The sequence below is a fragment of the Trachurus japonicus genome, chromosome 9 (genome assembly GCF_045865225.1).
Source record: "Trachurus japonicus isolate A0001 chromosome 9, Traja_1.0".
In the NCBI taxonomy this organism is placed as follows: Eukaryota; Metazoa; Chordata; class Actinopteri; order Carangiformes; family Carangidae; genus Trachurus; species Trachurus japonicus.
In genome coordinates this window covers 4442514-4458756 of record NC_140915.1, presented here as the reverse complement: position 1 = coordinate 4458756, position 16243 = coordinate 4442514, and the positions used below count along the sequence as shown (strand labels likewise).

General features: G+C 42.6%; 1 protein-coding gene across 1 annotated transcript in view; it reads left to right on the top strand.

Annotated features, from left to right (window-relative positions):
* Positions 1–6112: 6112 nt before the first annotated feature.
* The window catches only part of ogdha (oxoglutarate dehydrogenase a), a 64837-nt gene continuing 54706 nt past the window's right edge, over positions 6113–16243 (top strand). The window contains exons 1-2 of the mRNA XM_085785717.1: positions 6113–6235; positions 11584–12040. Coding sequence (XP_085641843.1) covers positions 11798–12040 — 243 coding nt within the window. The 5' untranslated portion in view covers positions 6113–6235; positions 11584–11797. The remainder of the gene's footprint in view (positions 6236–11583; positions 12041–16243) is intronic.

Below are 16243 nucleotides of genomic sequence, written 5' to 3'. Positions count from 1 at the left end.
CAATGCAAATCCAATTCATTGCCATACTTTTTAAACAGCTTGGATAAATTGGCCAATGATGTTAACTGACGGCTCCTAATATATTGTCTTTTCACTTTATTAAAGGTACATTGTGTAGGAATTCCTCCCATCTAGCTTTGTGGTTGTGTATCGCAAGCAACTCAACAGTATTTTTCATGTTGCATTCACCTGAAATCGGGCAGACGTCAGACAGACGACAGCCGTTGCACGTAACGGCATAAACAAGCCTCTATGTAAACAAGTGGTCCGTCAGCACGAGTCAAAACAATACACGTGACAGTATGTTGTCATGGCGATGTGGTATTGTTTTTACCGTCTTTCTCTGGACTTCTGTGACTAAAATGACATCTGGTTTGTTAGCGACGGCCGTCTGCCCGACTGCAGGTGAATGCAGCATCGGTGTAACGCTCCATTCCTCCTCACTGTGTTAGATATGAATGATATGAACGGCTCATTCAGAGCTGAAAGGAACACTTCAGTTTGTTGATGTGGGGGATTACTGGTTAATGAAAAATAGACTTTTGGACGAAATAATCGATTTTCATGAAGAGATAACAGGAGAAGTTACACAATGTCCCTTTAAGATCGGATTCTGTGGGTAAAATTGCAATAATAAGGAGACCTTAGCTGAGACTTGCACATGTGTGACTTGGTCCCGTCTCTGGAAGTCGGTCAACTTGTATCTCATTCTCTTCACTGTGGAGTTCAGACCTGAGGACGCAAAGTGGTTTGATCCTGAGAGACAGAGCTCAGGGCAAACAGGGTCACCTGTGGTGGTTTGATCCTGAGAGACAGAGCTCAGGGCAAACAGAGTGACCAGTAGTTTGATCCTGAGAGACAGAGCTCAGGGCAAACAGAGTGATCTGTGGTGGTTTGATCCTGAGAGACAGAGCTCAGGGCAAACAGAGTAACGTGGTGGTTTGATCCTGAGAGACAGAGCTCAGGGCAAACAGAGTCACGTGGTGGTTTGATCCTGAGAGACAGAGCTCAGGGCAAACAGAGTGAACTGTAGTTTGATCCTGAGAGACAGAGCTCAGGGCAAACAGAGGTTTGATCCTGGGAGACAGAGCTCAGGGCAAACAGAGTGAACTGTAGTTTGATCCTGAGAGACAGAGCTCAGGGCAAACACAGTAACGTGGTAGTTTGATCCTGAGAGACAGAGCTCAGGGCAAACAGAGTAACATGGTAGTTTGATCCTGAGAGACAGAGCTCAGGGCAAACAGAGGTTTGATCCTGAGAGACAGAGCTCAGGGCAAACAGAGTGAACTGTAGTTTGATCCTGAGAGACAGAGCTCAGGGCAAACAGAGTGACCTGTGGTAGTTTGATCCTGAGAGACAGAGCTCAGGGCAAACAGAGTGACCTGTAGTTTGATCCTGAGAGACAGAGCTCAGGGCAAACAGAGTGACCTGTAGTTTGTTCCTGAGAGACAGAGCTCAGGGCAAACAGAGTCTCTTCTTCCTGATGCAGTTTGTATTGAACCTGTGGACACCACCACCTGAAACACTGACGTCACCATGGTTACATGGTTACCACCCTTTTCTATTCCGACAAATGATTTTCTATAGGACGGACCTTTTTCTTTTTCTTTTGTTGTTGTTGATGTTGTTGTTGTTGTTGTTGTTGGTGTGATACTGTGGTAACGCAAAAAAAAAACAAAAAAAACTCTGCGACAGGTTTTTACTGTAAAGGGGTAGTTCACACCAAACGCGAGTGGGGCCCATAAAAAACCCCAGTAGTCTAATCTTTGTATGACTGATTTATTCTGCGTAAGACCCTGACTAATACTCATAGTACACTGTAAAAACTCAACATCTTTCCAAGAATATTTGTCTTATTTCTTGTCCAAATGTCTCATTTCTAGTCAAAACTAATCTCTTTCTATTTAAAATAAGACTCATTACCTAAAACTTAACTTGTTTTTAGATCATTTTCACTTAAATTCACAATAAATAGAAAAATCTGCCAGTGAAAGTAAGTTTTTTGTGCTTGTAATAAGGAAGAAAAACTTGCTCCACTATCAGATTTTTTCTACTTATTCCAAGTGAAAATCTGCTTGAAAGAAGTAAAAAGTGTCTAAAAACAAGCTGCTTTTAATATGATGAGTCTTATTTTAAGTAGAATGAGATTTGTTTGACTAGAAATAAGACAAATATTCTTGCTAAGATACTTGAGTTTTTGCAGTGTAATGCTGCATTAGCATCAAAACAAAGAAGGCTAAATAAAAAACGATAATACATACGTAGTCTAAGAAAAAAGAAAAGGAAAAGTTAGGGGGAGGGGCCCACTTTAGTATTCTTTAAGGGGGCCCAGAACTCCTAGCAACGGCCCTGCCTGGCACCAACCCTAGCTAGCAAGTCCTCAAACTCAGCAACAGTCAGTCTGAAGTACCGTACAGCGACCGCGACGCGATACGAGCGGGGCTGAGCGGAGTTTTTTTTTACCTGCTACACCAGGACGCAGGGCCGGCCCCTGGCATCAACCCTCTATGTGGTTGTTTAGGGCCACAGCCGTTAGGTGGGGGGCCACATGATCAGAAAGGTACCGGGGTTCATCAAGTCATTTAAACATCCTGAGGTCTGCACGTGCAGCTATGAGCTTTATATGTAATGTGAAGTCAATATTCAGCTTCTTTTATCTCACATTTGAGACATTTGGTGAAAATAGAACGGCAGAATGACAACATTTGTGCTCAAAAAGCAATCTGACAAAATGTCATTTTAGACTTGTTTTCTACACTTATCTATTACTGTATTCATATCCTATTTCAAGCACCAAAACAGTTCATTCTCATGACTGAAGGAGTGTTTTCACAAGGGATTGGAAACTTTTCAAAAAGCAGACCTCAAATTTCCAGCATTTGTCCTAAATTATTTCTTTCTACAGTGTTCTAGGACAAACTGGCCTCAGTGTGCTTACAGCGGAGGTTCTAATATTTAGACATAAAACACTTGAGTATTGTTACATCTGCAAGTATCTTAAAAAGATACATTTAAGAAAATATGTAAAAGTGGAGAAAATGGCCTCAAACCTCAGAGGGATAAACACGTCTGTATTCAGTTTTAACCAGTGATTTGGTGTTTGAGCTTAGAGTGCAGGGCCACAAACAAAAACCTTGTTTAGGGGGTCACCATCATCCTAGGGCCGGCCCTGCCAGGACGTCAAGGATCAGCTTCGCCTCGTCCGTTGTCAAGCCGACGGTAAAATGAGTGCACTTTATGCGTCTCATTTCATCGCGTTTGGTGTGAACACCCCCTTTAAGAAACGCTGTTGACCTGTGACCCCGTTACCATGGCGACTACGGTTTCCCCTCTGGACAGTTTGGAGAGAGACGGGAGTTTTTTTTTTTTGTGTGTGTGCGTGTGTCCGGTTTGGTTTGGACGTGGCGGCGGGTCGGACAGTTTCAGTTTCAGTTTCAGGTTACTATAGCAACAGCCATGGAGCTGGTCGTGAGGTCATGATGACAAATGCCAAAACGTCGTGCTGCGTTCAGGTGCTGTTTGCTGTGAAAAACCTCCCCGCCGACCGACCTACAGGGGAGAATAAACACTTCCTGCAGCTTCACATGATCATGTAATAAAGTTTATTCAAACAGAACGAGGAGCTGAATCTGTTTTATTGACGCGTGTTTTCATGTGACTTAAAGGGTTAATACCAGAAATGGACAGAGTAAGCCTACTCCACCCCAGTACTTGAGTAAGTAAAAGTAAGAGTAAATTTCTTATTTTTCACATCAATGAATTACTATAATTTTTCCTTTTTTTTTGTGAACAATTATTTTATTTTACATTAATTGTTACAAGAGGCAACAATAAACATTTTCTCCCCACTAAAAAAAAAAGAGAGCAGACCTGAAAGTAACCAGTACTTTTCATCCTTCCTAGAATTTAACTCCAGTAAAAGTAAAAAATATTTGTCTTGGAAATGTATTCAAGTAAGAGTAATAAGTACCAAAGAAATCTAATACTCAAGTAAAGTACAAATGAAATTGTAAATACTTTTTGACCCCATAAGTTGTAACTTCCTGCCGGTCCATGAAAGTGTTCTTCAATGTTTTAGTTGTAATAGAAGTCAAATTTAAATGAAACAATCAGATATTTCAAATCGCAAAAACACAAATGAGGCAAACGTGAAGTAGGAGACGAAAAAGAATGGTAACAAACAAAATAAAATAGTAATAAAAGATAATGAAATACATAAATTATAGAGTTAAATATATAAATGAATAGGAATAAAAGAAGAGAAGCTATATAAATGGGAAGACAAACTTCATTTTATTCCATTCATGTAGTAGGTACATGCATTACATTACATGATTACATATGTTAACTTTTCTCTTTTTTTTTCTTTATCACCATAAGTGGAATTTCCATTTCCGAAAGGAGCAGGAAGAAGAAAAACCTATGATACCTGTAACCTGCCCCTTTCTATAGTTATAATTACATTAACACCAATACCACACACTATCTCAGAGAATTAAAATTGAGGGAAACAAAAAGAAAACAAACAGAAAAGTATGAAATGTGTTGAGTGGAAATGTGGGGATAAAAAGCATACATTTCCGTTAAAGACAATAAAGGTCTTTTAAAGTTTAAAGTAAAGTTTAAAAACAAAAATACAGCAATGGATTGAACACAATTGGTCTATCTTTCGTCTAAGTTTCAACTCATGTACACTTATTTGATCTTAAATAAGGTATTCTGAATTAAAGTGAAAGGCTAATAAACAGGCTGTTTTATATTCTTATCATCAATATGTTTCAGAGACTCAAAATAAAGTTTCAGTTCAATTAAAAACAACATAAATAATATGTATTATTGTTTTGGACATCTCAGCTTTGTAGATATGAAATTTTCCCAATAAAATAAAAAGGTTAACAATTTAGTTGTTATTATTTTGAGAGAGAAAAAAATGAAATATATATATTTGTCTTTGTTAAATAAAAACCTCTTCCAATAAGTAATACAAAATAAAGATTTATAAAATAAATGTATGAGATTTTCAGATTCAGTTTTACTAAAAACTGCAGTGAGACCTGAGACCTTTTTAAAAAAAAAACTTTATTTATCATCAAATAGTATGAACAAGCGGAAAAGGAACAAAAAAACAAGGTGACAGACATTCCATATGATATAAGGACAAACTTTATCAAAATATTTAAATAGATAATATATAGTAGATAAATAATGTAAGAAATATAGAAATGACAAAATAAATAAGTTAATAAATTAAATAAATGAATAGGTCTAATAAAATAAATAAATGATAAAGGAAATTATATATATATATATATATATATATATATATATATATATATATATAGTTAAAGTGGCAGACAAGTTCACTGAATGTAATTTGAATAAAGTCCAATAGCTGATAAACATTTTTTGTTGGATTCAACATATGACAGAGACTCAAAATATATTTTTAATTCAATTAAAGGGACAACGAGGAGTTTCTAATCGGTTATAAAAAAGTCTCACGTTAATGTGGATGAATCTACGCTACCCACACTTGTTAATGGGCCCATTTTCGATAAATATATCGTTCTGTCTCTATCGTTATTTTGTTATTATTAGTGGTGGCGGAAATGCTGGTCGAGCCGACCAGCGTTTCCTTAATGAGAATAACGCAGCTGAATGGCCGTTTATGGTGGGAACTATGACGGTAACTGAACGTCTTTGAACCTCTGACTTTAATTATTGATGAATGAAAACATGAGTCTGTCTTGCGCCGGTCAAAGAATTTTACGGTGCGGAGGCTCATAAATGTAGTGAGAAAACACTTCGCTTTTCCAAAACTCCTCGTTGTCCCTTTAAAAATAATGGGAATGAAGGGGTTGCCTTGGAATTAAGGAGTTGCCTTGGACATTTTGACTTTATGTACATAATTTACCTAGTATTATGAAGAGATTAATTATGTTAAATGTATTACTGTGAGAGAAGGAGCCAAAAACAATAACTTTCTCATCAAAGTAAGTGATACCTAACTGTAGTTTTAGCGAAAAGAAAATTTCAGTGAGACCTGAGACCACGCGCCCCGGGTGCGTGGTGCGTACGTCATGACGTCGGCATCCTGCGTCACTTACACGCAGGCCTCGCTCCCAGTGCTCCGCGCCCCGAGCTGTCATCGTTTCACCGGGAGAAGCGAAGGGCATCCGGGATAACTTACCTACCGGGCCGAGAGGGGAGCCGCCGTAGACACGCTCTTCTCCAGGTGAGTAGAACCGGGGGGAGAGGCCTCTGCTCCGGCCGCCTTCACACCGAGACTCGACCTGGTCCCGGCTCGTTGAGGACGTTTATGTTTCAAAACGTCTGGAGGAATTTGAGGAAGACAAAACCCTGTTAGCTAGCACGTTAGCCGCCTGCTAGCTAGCTAACTTAGCTCCGTTAACTTAGCCGTTAGAGGCCTGGTCGGCGGGGTGGGGAGGGGGTGTCGGTGCTTGGTGGAAGATAGAAGAAACACTCAGCGGAGTTAAAAAGGCAGATTTATCTCTATTTTCTTTCTTGAGAACTTTGTAGTTGTGGGTTAATTAGCTTTCATGAGGTGGAGTCAGCTAAGCTAGCAGCCGCCGTGTAGCCGCTAGCCCAACGTGCTATCAGCAATAACAAGAGAAAGTAGAGGCTAGCCGGCTAACTACACAGCCGTTAGAGTTAGCTCCGGAGCTAACCGGTTTGTTTCTACCGGTTTTAACGTTTTTAACGTTCAGGGGGGGAGGGAGGAGGGGAGGGGGGGGTTTGATTTTCCAATGTTTTGAAGGAGCAGCAGCAGCAGCAGCAGCAGGCATTTTCGGGAACTCATGACTCGTGAAAGGACAAAGTGACTGACAGGTCGCTCGGGCCAATCAGAACCCGCAGAGCGCCGTTTCCAGGCGGGAGTTGTGTGCGGCAGCCAATCAGGAGGCGGCGGCGGGGCTGACGCGGGGGGCGGGGCTTCGGAGGGACGGGGGAATGGAGGAGGCTCAACAAGGTCACAACACAGACCGCAGCTGAGGCGACACATGCGGACTCAGCAGGTGGCTGCCCCCCCCCCCCTCCGCCCGTTAAAGACAATAAAGGTCTTTTAAAGTTTAAAGTAAAGTTTAAAAACAAAAATACAGCAATGGATTTAACACAATTGGTCTATCTTTCGTCTAAGTTTCAACTCATCTACACTTATTTTATCTTAAAGGTGTACAGAAAAGAAAATTGAATTTAAAGCAGAAGTTAGCGATCCGGTCGTTTTCGCTAATGCTGCGTTCCAGGCAGGCTTTTGAAATCGTAAATTACAGCTTCAAGTCACAACTTACGACTTTGTAGCGTTCCAGGCAACCCACTCGTGTTTTTCCGACCTGTTTTACCGGTGAAAGTCACTATAACGGCCACTCGTAACTTCTGACCGGTGAACTCGTACCAGATCAAACTGATACAGCTTCTTAGGTCGGAAAAACACGAGTTTCCTTGAACGCACCATAACAGTCCTCGTCGCTACGTCACCACATTCACGGCGTCCCTTGGCTGCACACACAGCCCTGCATGCCGTTCTCTCTCCTCATTGGATAAAAACTGTAGGATACGATAAATGTTTTCTCCTCGACTCAGAGCAGAGCAGAGTGACTGACAGACCCGTGTTTCAGTCCAAACACTCTATGTAAGTGATTGCTGTCGGAAGATATAGTAACTATTTAAGACTTATATTAACACAAATATATCACTTACTTCTGCTTTAAGTCCACTCTGGGTCATACAATTTGTGTAATAACTCATCTATTAGACGATGTAGCCCAAACTTTGTGCAAAATTCTATTTTTGAGTAAATCCGGGATGAAAGTGTGTATTTTTTTTTTCGCATTGGATAACGCAGGCGCACGGATTATACGTCAGCCTGTACACGATTCACCAGCCACTGATATTGGATCTGTAATCCGTCATTCAAACGTCTGAGACACGCACACACACACACACGGAGCTCGGTCTCGCCCCAAGCTTTGAATATCCCGCCCGCTCCATAACGACCAATCAAATTCGTTTTCCTTACTCGGGTAAACTCGTGTTGCAGCTCGTGACAACTCGGCGCGACAAACAGGACAAACGGCCATTTCTGTACACATTTAAATAACGGTATTCTGAATGAAATTGATAGGCTAATAAACAGGCTGTTTTTTATTCTTATCATCAATACGTTTCAGAGACTCAAAATAAAGTTTCAGTTCAATTAAAAACAACATAAATAATATTTATTATTGTTTTGGACATCTCAGCTTTGTAGATGTGAATTTTTTTTTTTTTGAAAGTGACCAGGGCTCGAGGTGAGGTGGTCTGGACTCTGGGGCTGTTGACTCGCTGTTTTGGTAGGAAATGGATCCAGGGCAAGAGAGACAGACCTTTCTGTCAAAATAAAAGCACCGAGCTAATAAGATGCGGTAAAACTCTTTAATTTAAAGGGACAATGAGGAGTTTTGGAAAAGCGAAGTGTTTTCTCACTACATCTATGAGCCTCCGCACCGTGAAATTCTTTGACCGGCGCAAGACAGACTCATGTTTTCATTCATCAAGAATTAAAGTCAGAGGTTGGAAGACGATCACATACCGTCGTAGTTCCCACCATAAACGGAGAGAAGCGAGGCTCGAGGTGAGGTGGTCGCACCGGGGTCTGCTGGAGGCTCCGGACCCCCCCCTCTGACCCCCCAGGAGCGGGGCAAAGGGCTCAGCTGCTCAGGGCTGTGGAGCTCACTGTTAGTTAGTTAGTTAGTTAGTTAGTGGGGTGACATTTGGCTCATTACACACACACACACAGCCCTGACCAACGTCACTTATTACATTACAAATCGTTTGGTTTGTTACATCTTTATGACGTCAGAGCTTTAGTTTTACACTGTCGGGGTCAGGAGGCGTCTGATTGGTCCAGCCAGGTGTGTGTTCTGCAGCATGAAGACTGACACCTGTCTGTGCCTTGTCGTCTTCACGTGTGTTTCTTTTTTTTTTTTTTTTTAGAAACTTTATTAAAGCAGAAGTAAGCGATATTTTTGTGTTAATCTAAGTCTTAAATAGTTCTATCTTCCGACAGAAATCACTTCTATAGAGTGTTTGGTCTGAAACACGGGTCTGTCAGTCACTCTGCTCTGCTCTGAGCCGAAGAGAAAACTTTTCTCGTACCCTACAAGTTTTATCCAATGAGGAGAGAGAACGGCATAAAGGGGCAGTCCTCTCTGTGTGTGCAGCCAAGGGATGCGCCTGAATGTGGTGACGTAGGGACGAGGACTGTTATGGTGCGTTCAAGGCAACTCGTAACTCGTGTTTTTCCGACCTGTGAAGTCGTACCAGTTCGATCTGGTACGACTTCACGGGTCAGAAGTTACGAGTGGCCGTTATAGTGACTTTCACCGGTAAAACAGGTCGGAAAAACACGAGTGGGTTGCCTGGAACGCTACAAAGTCGTAAGTCGTGACTTGAAGCTGTAATTTACGGTTTCAAAAGCCTGCCTGGAACGCAGCATTAGCCAAAACGATCCGACGACTTACGACTTTGTAGCGTTCCAGGCAACCCACTCGTGTTTTTCAAATCACTTCTGAGCTCGCGTCTATGGTCGCGTCTGCCGTTACTAAGAAACCAAAAGCGCCTGTCACATTCTTACATTTAGTGGTGTGCTTCTGTCATTTAACCAGGAATTGAGTAAACACAGAGCTGATCAGATTTCAAGCACCGTGAATCCCTCACTCACCGCCGTGTGGAGAGGAGGGAGGCAGGCGAGACGTGAACTCCCTACCTTGTGTGTAATAAAAGTTAAAAATGCGGTTAAATGTACTGCTATAGACACAGTCGGCAAGCAAGGAAACGTCACTTCCGGTTAGGGCCGTGGGGGAAAACAAACCGTTTTCCCCATACACACTCATGCAAAAAGGCGGCATTTTAAACCTTTGTCAAACGCTTGTTCGCCGTCCTGTCTTAGTTTTAATCACATGTATGTGCTGACAAAGAGCTATATATTAGAAAACTCATCACGATCTGGGTCGATTGCTGTCCGTACATCTTAAAATATAAAGTTTTCACAGCCATAGCCTACACCGAGTCAGCAGGGTCGGCAACCTTCACTTCCGGTCAGAGCGTTACACGTTTGGAGAAGATGAGCGAAGTTCCGAGATAAAAGTTCAGGTTGTGGTTTTTGAATTTATTTGCGGTGCAAAATAATACACAATAACTCAGGCAGTGTCTACGAGTGTCTAGAGCCGGCCGGCGGCGACTAAGAGAGCCGTGGGGGAAGACAAATATGACTGACTGTGAAATACCTAATATTTTTAAATGTACGGACAACAATCGACCCAGATCGTGATGAGTTTCTAAAAATATAGCTCTCTGTCAGCATATACATGTGATTAAAACTAAGACAGGACGGCGAAAAAGCCTTTGACAAAGGTTTAAAATGCCGCGTTTTTGCATGAGTGTGTATGGGGGACACGGTTTGTTTTCCCCCACGGCCCTGACCGGAAGTGACGTTTCCTTGCTTGCCGACTGTGTCTATCACACTGCTGCTACGGCAACCGCAAGGCGCGCGGTTACATTGAAAACAATGGAAACACTCGCGCAAAAGACGCTCCATGTGAATGGGCCCTACGTGTTGTTGCTGTGCTGTAGTGTTGTCACGATACCAACATTTTGGTACCGGTATCGGTACCAACATGTTTTTCGATACTTTTCGATACTTTTCGGTACTTTTCCAAATAAAAAGAGAACACAAAAAATGTCATTATTGGCTTTATTATTATTATTGCATTATTTGAGGTCTGAAAACACTGCATCTTTTTTGTTATTTTGACCAGTTGTAATATTTGGGAGAAATTGTTATCAGTAGTTTATAGAATGAAACACAAACATTCATGTTACTCAAACACACACCTATTGTTTCCCCAGACCAAATTGATTCTGCCCCCCCCCCCTCCTCTCTGCGTAGCGCTGCTTCGCTGTGTTCACTCACAGAGAGAGAGAGAGAGAGAGAGAGAGAGAGAGAGAGAGAGAGAGAGAGAGAGAGAGAGAGAGAGAGAGAGAGAGAGAGAGAGAGAGAGAGAGAGAGAGAGAGAGAGAGAGAGAGAGAGAGAGAGAGAGAGAGAGAGAGAGAGAGAGAGAGATGAGAGAGAGAGAGAGAGAGAGAGAGAGAGAGAGAGAGAGAGAGAGAGAATGCATGCCAGTGGTGATCCGCGGTAGAAACGAAACGTATCCACCAGCAGTGTTTGCATTAATTAACGAGTCTGTGGCGGCCCGTCTCTCTCGCGCGCGCTGGCGCACACACACACAGTTACACACACAAACACAGGCACGTGGTCAGGTGGCGCTGTAACGGTAAGAAAAAAAGGCACCTTGCTTCGTTTGTGACTCGCTCGCTGCGGCTCAAATTACAATGCGGCGACTTCACGCGGCGACGTCACCGCTGTCGGCGGCGCAAAATGAAAGTACCGGTCCCATCTAAGCGCAGTATGGTACCGTTTTAAATGCCTCAGTACCCCGGTACCACTCTAGTACCGGTATACCCAACAACCTTACTGTGCTGTCATGGCGACCAGCTGCCTCTAACCCGGTGTGTCTCTCTCCCAGTGGACAGGTCGACCAGAGGACAGCGGGCGTCTTCCTTCCTTCCTCTCTGAGCTCGGACGTGTGGACCGTCTCTTCCTGACCTGGTTTCTGAGGTCGAGGACGCCGCCGTTTCTCCCCCCCTCCTCGCCCTCCTCGCCCCCCCATCGGACCACGCCACCGCCGCACCGCAGCGCCGCCGTGTGTGTGTGCGTCACTTTAAAGGACTCGCTCGGTCATGCACCGTTTAAGGACTTGTGCGGCGCGGCTGCGTCCGCTCACCGCCTCGCAGGCGGCTCAGACTGTCGGCCAGCAGCAGCGGCCAATCACAGCCGCCTCCACGGGCGGCACAAGGACGTTTCAGCCAATCAGGTGCTACTCGGCGCCGGTGGCCTCCGAGCCGTTCCTCAACGGGACGAGCTCCAACTATGTGGAGGAGATGTACTTCGCCTGGCTGGAGGATCCCAAGAGTGTCCACAAGGTAGGAGCAGTGGCGCCGCCTGCTGGTCGGAGGAGGACGACACACACACACACACACACACACACACACACACACACGAACAATAATCGATTATTAAATTGATCGTCAACTATTCTGATAATCTAATACTCAGTTTGAGTCAGTTTTTTAAAGGGGTAGTTCAACATTTTGTCAAATTGGTCCCATTGCCATAATCCCTATAGTCATAGCAGTAGGTTTGTTACCTTTAATTGTCGGTGCAAGCTGTTTTTAGAACGGCGGAGCAGAGCCGTGAGCTGCTCAGAGCTACGCTACGGAGGCTCATTATGGGATTTCTTTGTTGGTTTCCCTCATCAAACTCATCAAATACACAATCCAACAACTCCACAACGCTCTGGTGGACAAGTTGTGAGCTGCACATTCACCACGCTATGAGATAATAACACAACGTTACCACACAGAGTTGTTTTAGAGGGAAATTCAGAGACTGTTGATGAAAAACTATCCCTGAAGGCAACGTGCATCAGCGGTTTTGCATGAATTTCCCTCTAAAACAACTCTGTGTGGTAACGTTGTGTTATTATCTCATAGCGTGGTGAATGTGCAGCTCACAACTTGTCCACCAGAGCGTTGTGGAGTTGTTGGATTGTGTATTTGATGAGTTTGATGAGGGAAACCAACAAAGAAATCCCATAATGAGCCTCCGTAGCGTAGCTCTGAGCAGCTCATGGCTCTGCTCCGCCGTTCTAAAAACAGCTTGCACCGACAATTAAAGGTAACGAACCTACTGCTATGACTATAGGGATTATGGCAATGGGAACAATTTGCCAAAAAAACTATCTTTTTTAATAAGAAAAGTCCAAATTCTCTGATTCCAGCTTCTTCAATGTGAATATTTCTGGTTTCTTTGTTCCTTTGTGACAATAAACTGAGTCTCTCTTTGGTTTGTGGACAAAACAAGACATTAGAGGACGATGTTGTCTGGTGGTTTGAGAAACACTGGTTGATGTTTTTAACATTTTATTGACCAAACAACTAATTGTTTAATTGTTTAAATAACACATTAGATCAGTTGTCGTACTTCCTGTCATGTGACCTCTACTCGGATAAATGCTCTTTTTTTTTCATTTTAATTGCTCTCTTGGAGTAAATCAGGGTTTTTTTAATTGAATAAGTATGTGATAGATAATCAGTGGCCTCTAATAGTGAACATGGAGGCTAACACACACACACACACACACACACACACACACACACACACACACACACACACACACACACACACACAGTAACGCCTGCAGCGAGGTGTGTGTGTGTGTGTGTGTTGAGGTCAGTGTGAGGTTCACGTTACATGTCACAGTCGTTACGTAACCATCACTGTGACCTTGCTGCTGTCGGTAGCTTAGCTAACTAGCCACACACACTTACACAACACACAACACACACACATAGAAACACCTGAGTCAGACAACGATGAGGTAACACTGTGTCCCCGTTGCCACGGAAACGCAACAATGCCTGGGTCTCGAGTGCAGTTCACTGAGCTCTGATGCTTTAAAACCTCCATCTCTCTCTCTCCTCATACACACACACACACACACACACACACACACACACACGCATCTCAATAAACTAGAATATCGTGGAAAAGTCCATTTCCAGTGGTTCAAGTTAAACAGTCATATAGATGGACATAGAAAGTTTTCAGAAGAACAGTATTTCCATGTTAAAAATGTATTTTTTTTATTCATTATTATATATAATAATATTTATATTCATTTATATTATTTATTACTTTTTTTATATTAAATTTTTTTTGAGAAACTGAATTTTAGGTCTTCATTAAATGTGAAGCCATAATCATTAAAAATAAAATAAATTAAATGAATAAAGACCTGAAATGTTTCATTCTGTGTGTAATAGTGGATCTATATAATGTGTTAGTTTCACTTCTTGAATTGAATCACTGGCAGAAATAAACTTTTCCATGATGTTCTACTTTATTGACATGCACCTGTGTTTAAATCTATATCTATATATATATATAGATATAGATCTCTCCATAGACTGAATTTGTTAAAATGAAATAAAGGGTTGTGTTTACAGCCTGGTACAGAAACAGCCTTTAGTGTCTCCATGACGACTGTTTATAGAACGAATCTCCTACTTCCTGGTAGAAAACCAGCACGTTATGTGAATGAGAAACAGTAGTAAGGAACGAGAGTTTAAACATATATATATATCAAGTTTTTCACGCCCTATCACCGTTCAGACAAATCTGAGATGATTGAAGAAACATTACTATTTCTGTGTGTGTGTTTTGTGTTGCTATGTGTGGTATTTATTCAGTAAAATTTGAAGTTAGGGGCCACTGTTAGTCTGCAGCCCTGCTGTTCAAACAAAGCAACGTTAGCTACTGGTACTGGTAGGTCTGGTTGAGAAGGGCATCGTCTGCTACTTGTAGGCCTGGGACGATAATCAATAAATCAATTAATCGCACGATAAATGAAAATGAACTCGATAGTTTTTCCGGCCTCGATAAATCGCCATGTGCATGCGCACGTATTTGTTTTCCTGGTCTCTGGCCTCCAACCAGGCTGGATGACAAGAGGCTTCACTCTGTGCATCAGTCTCAGCACCTGGGCCGTTTGTTTCATAGCAGAATGAAAGGAGTGAACCCTCTTTTCAGTCATCCAGGATCTTTGTTTCCCAGAATGCATTTCTCAGCAACCGGCAGCGCTAGCTGTAAAGCTAAGCAGCTAAAAAGCTATTTTACTGTAATTCTCGCTGCCGCGCTGTTAACACGTCACTTTATAAAGTTTTAATATTTTTTCATGCGAGAAAGTCACAGTTCAGATCCCCAGTCTGTGGTCAGTTTATCCACATATCGCCTGTTAGGAGATTTCCTCCCACGTTTTTGGAGCTAATGTGGTAGCAGCGAGCAGGAGGAGCGGGGCTTCCCACAGTCTGCAGCCGTCTGCAGCAGCTCACGGGCCGGTCAGCCTCCGTCATTGGGGGAGAAAACAACTAAAACTTATCAGCAGGTTTTTAGAGGTTTACCGCCGGCTGGTTTAATACTTTTTAGGAGATAAATGCTGGTCTCATTGATGAAATCTTACACCTGTGGAAGTCACATTAGTTTGTTTGAATGAAAAGTGGAGCTTCAGGTGTGTAACGTTATTGGACAGAAGAGCTGCACTGTTTATTATTTTTTGTTTATTTTATTTATTTAGGATGGTAGTAGGGCTGCACGATTATGGCCAAAATGATAATCACGATTATTTTTGTCGATATTGAAATCACGATTATTAATCACGATTATACATTATGTTAGATAAAACATGTTTTTATTGCACTTTCTATTTGAAACAAACAATAGGCTATGTGAACAAGGCTTTCAGTTCAAAATAAAACGTAAAATAAAAATAAATAATAGCCTAAAATAAAATTTACCCAAGACAAAGGGCTAGCAAAAAATAAATGCCATTGCAGAGTGCAGAGGTGTCATTCTGTACAGTAGCGGGCAGATACTTGTGTAAAAAACAAAAAAATAAAAAATAAATCTGGTAGAAGTAGCTGCTGATTCAACTCCTTTACTCAAATAAAAGTAAGAAAGTACAGGCTCTGAAATGTAATTTCAAAGTAGGCTATAGGTAAAACTTAATTTTTGCCATCAATGATACACAGAGATGTGTGGGCAAGAGTCTGTCCAGCATGGACCAAAGCACAGCACGGGTGGTTCAGCAGCAATTTGGAACGAATTAAAAACATTTAATGAACAGACCAAGTGTTTTCACACAGGCAGCGTCCAGCAGGTCGGCCTAGCTCAACTGTGCTGCCACCAAAACGGCCATAGATCGCCGTTACCGGCCGTTATGATCACGGTCGGAACGTTTTATTTACACAACGTATGTAATTAACACCAAAACGGCCGCGTGGGGTGACGGGGTCTCGGTCCAGCTTTGAGACCACCCCGCAGCCCGACCTCGATCCGATCCAGAGCGAGACGGCGACAGTAGACAGCCTGAGGTGCTGACTGACCAGACACAGACACACGTCATGTCTACTGTCTCCGTCTGCTGCCGACATCGTCTCACTCTCACTGCAGAGTGAGATCCATACAGCCTAGGAGTGAGACGTGACACCGGGCGCAGAAGGTGACAGCTACAGCAGCATTTGAAGGTGCCGACTGACCGGCCGGGACACACACTCTGGACTGTAAAC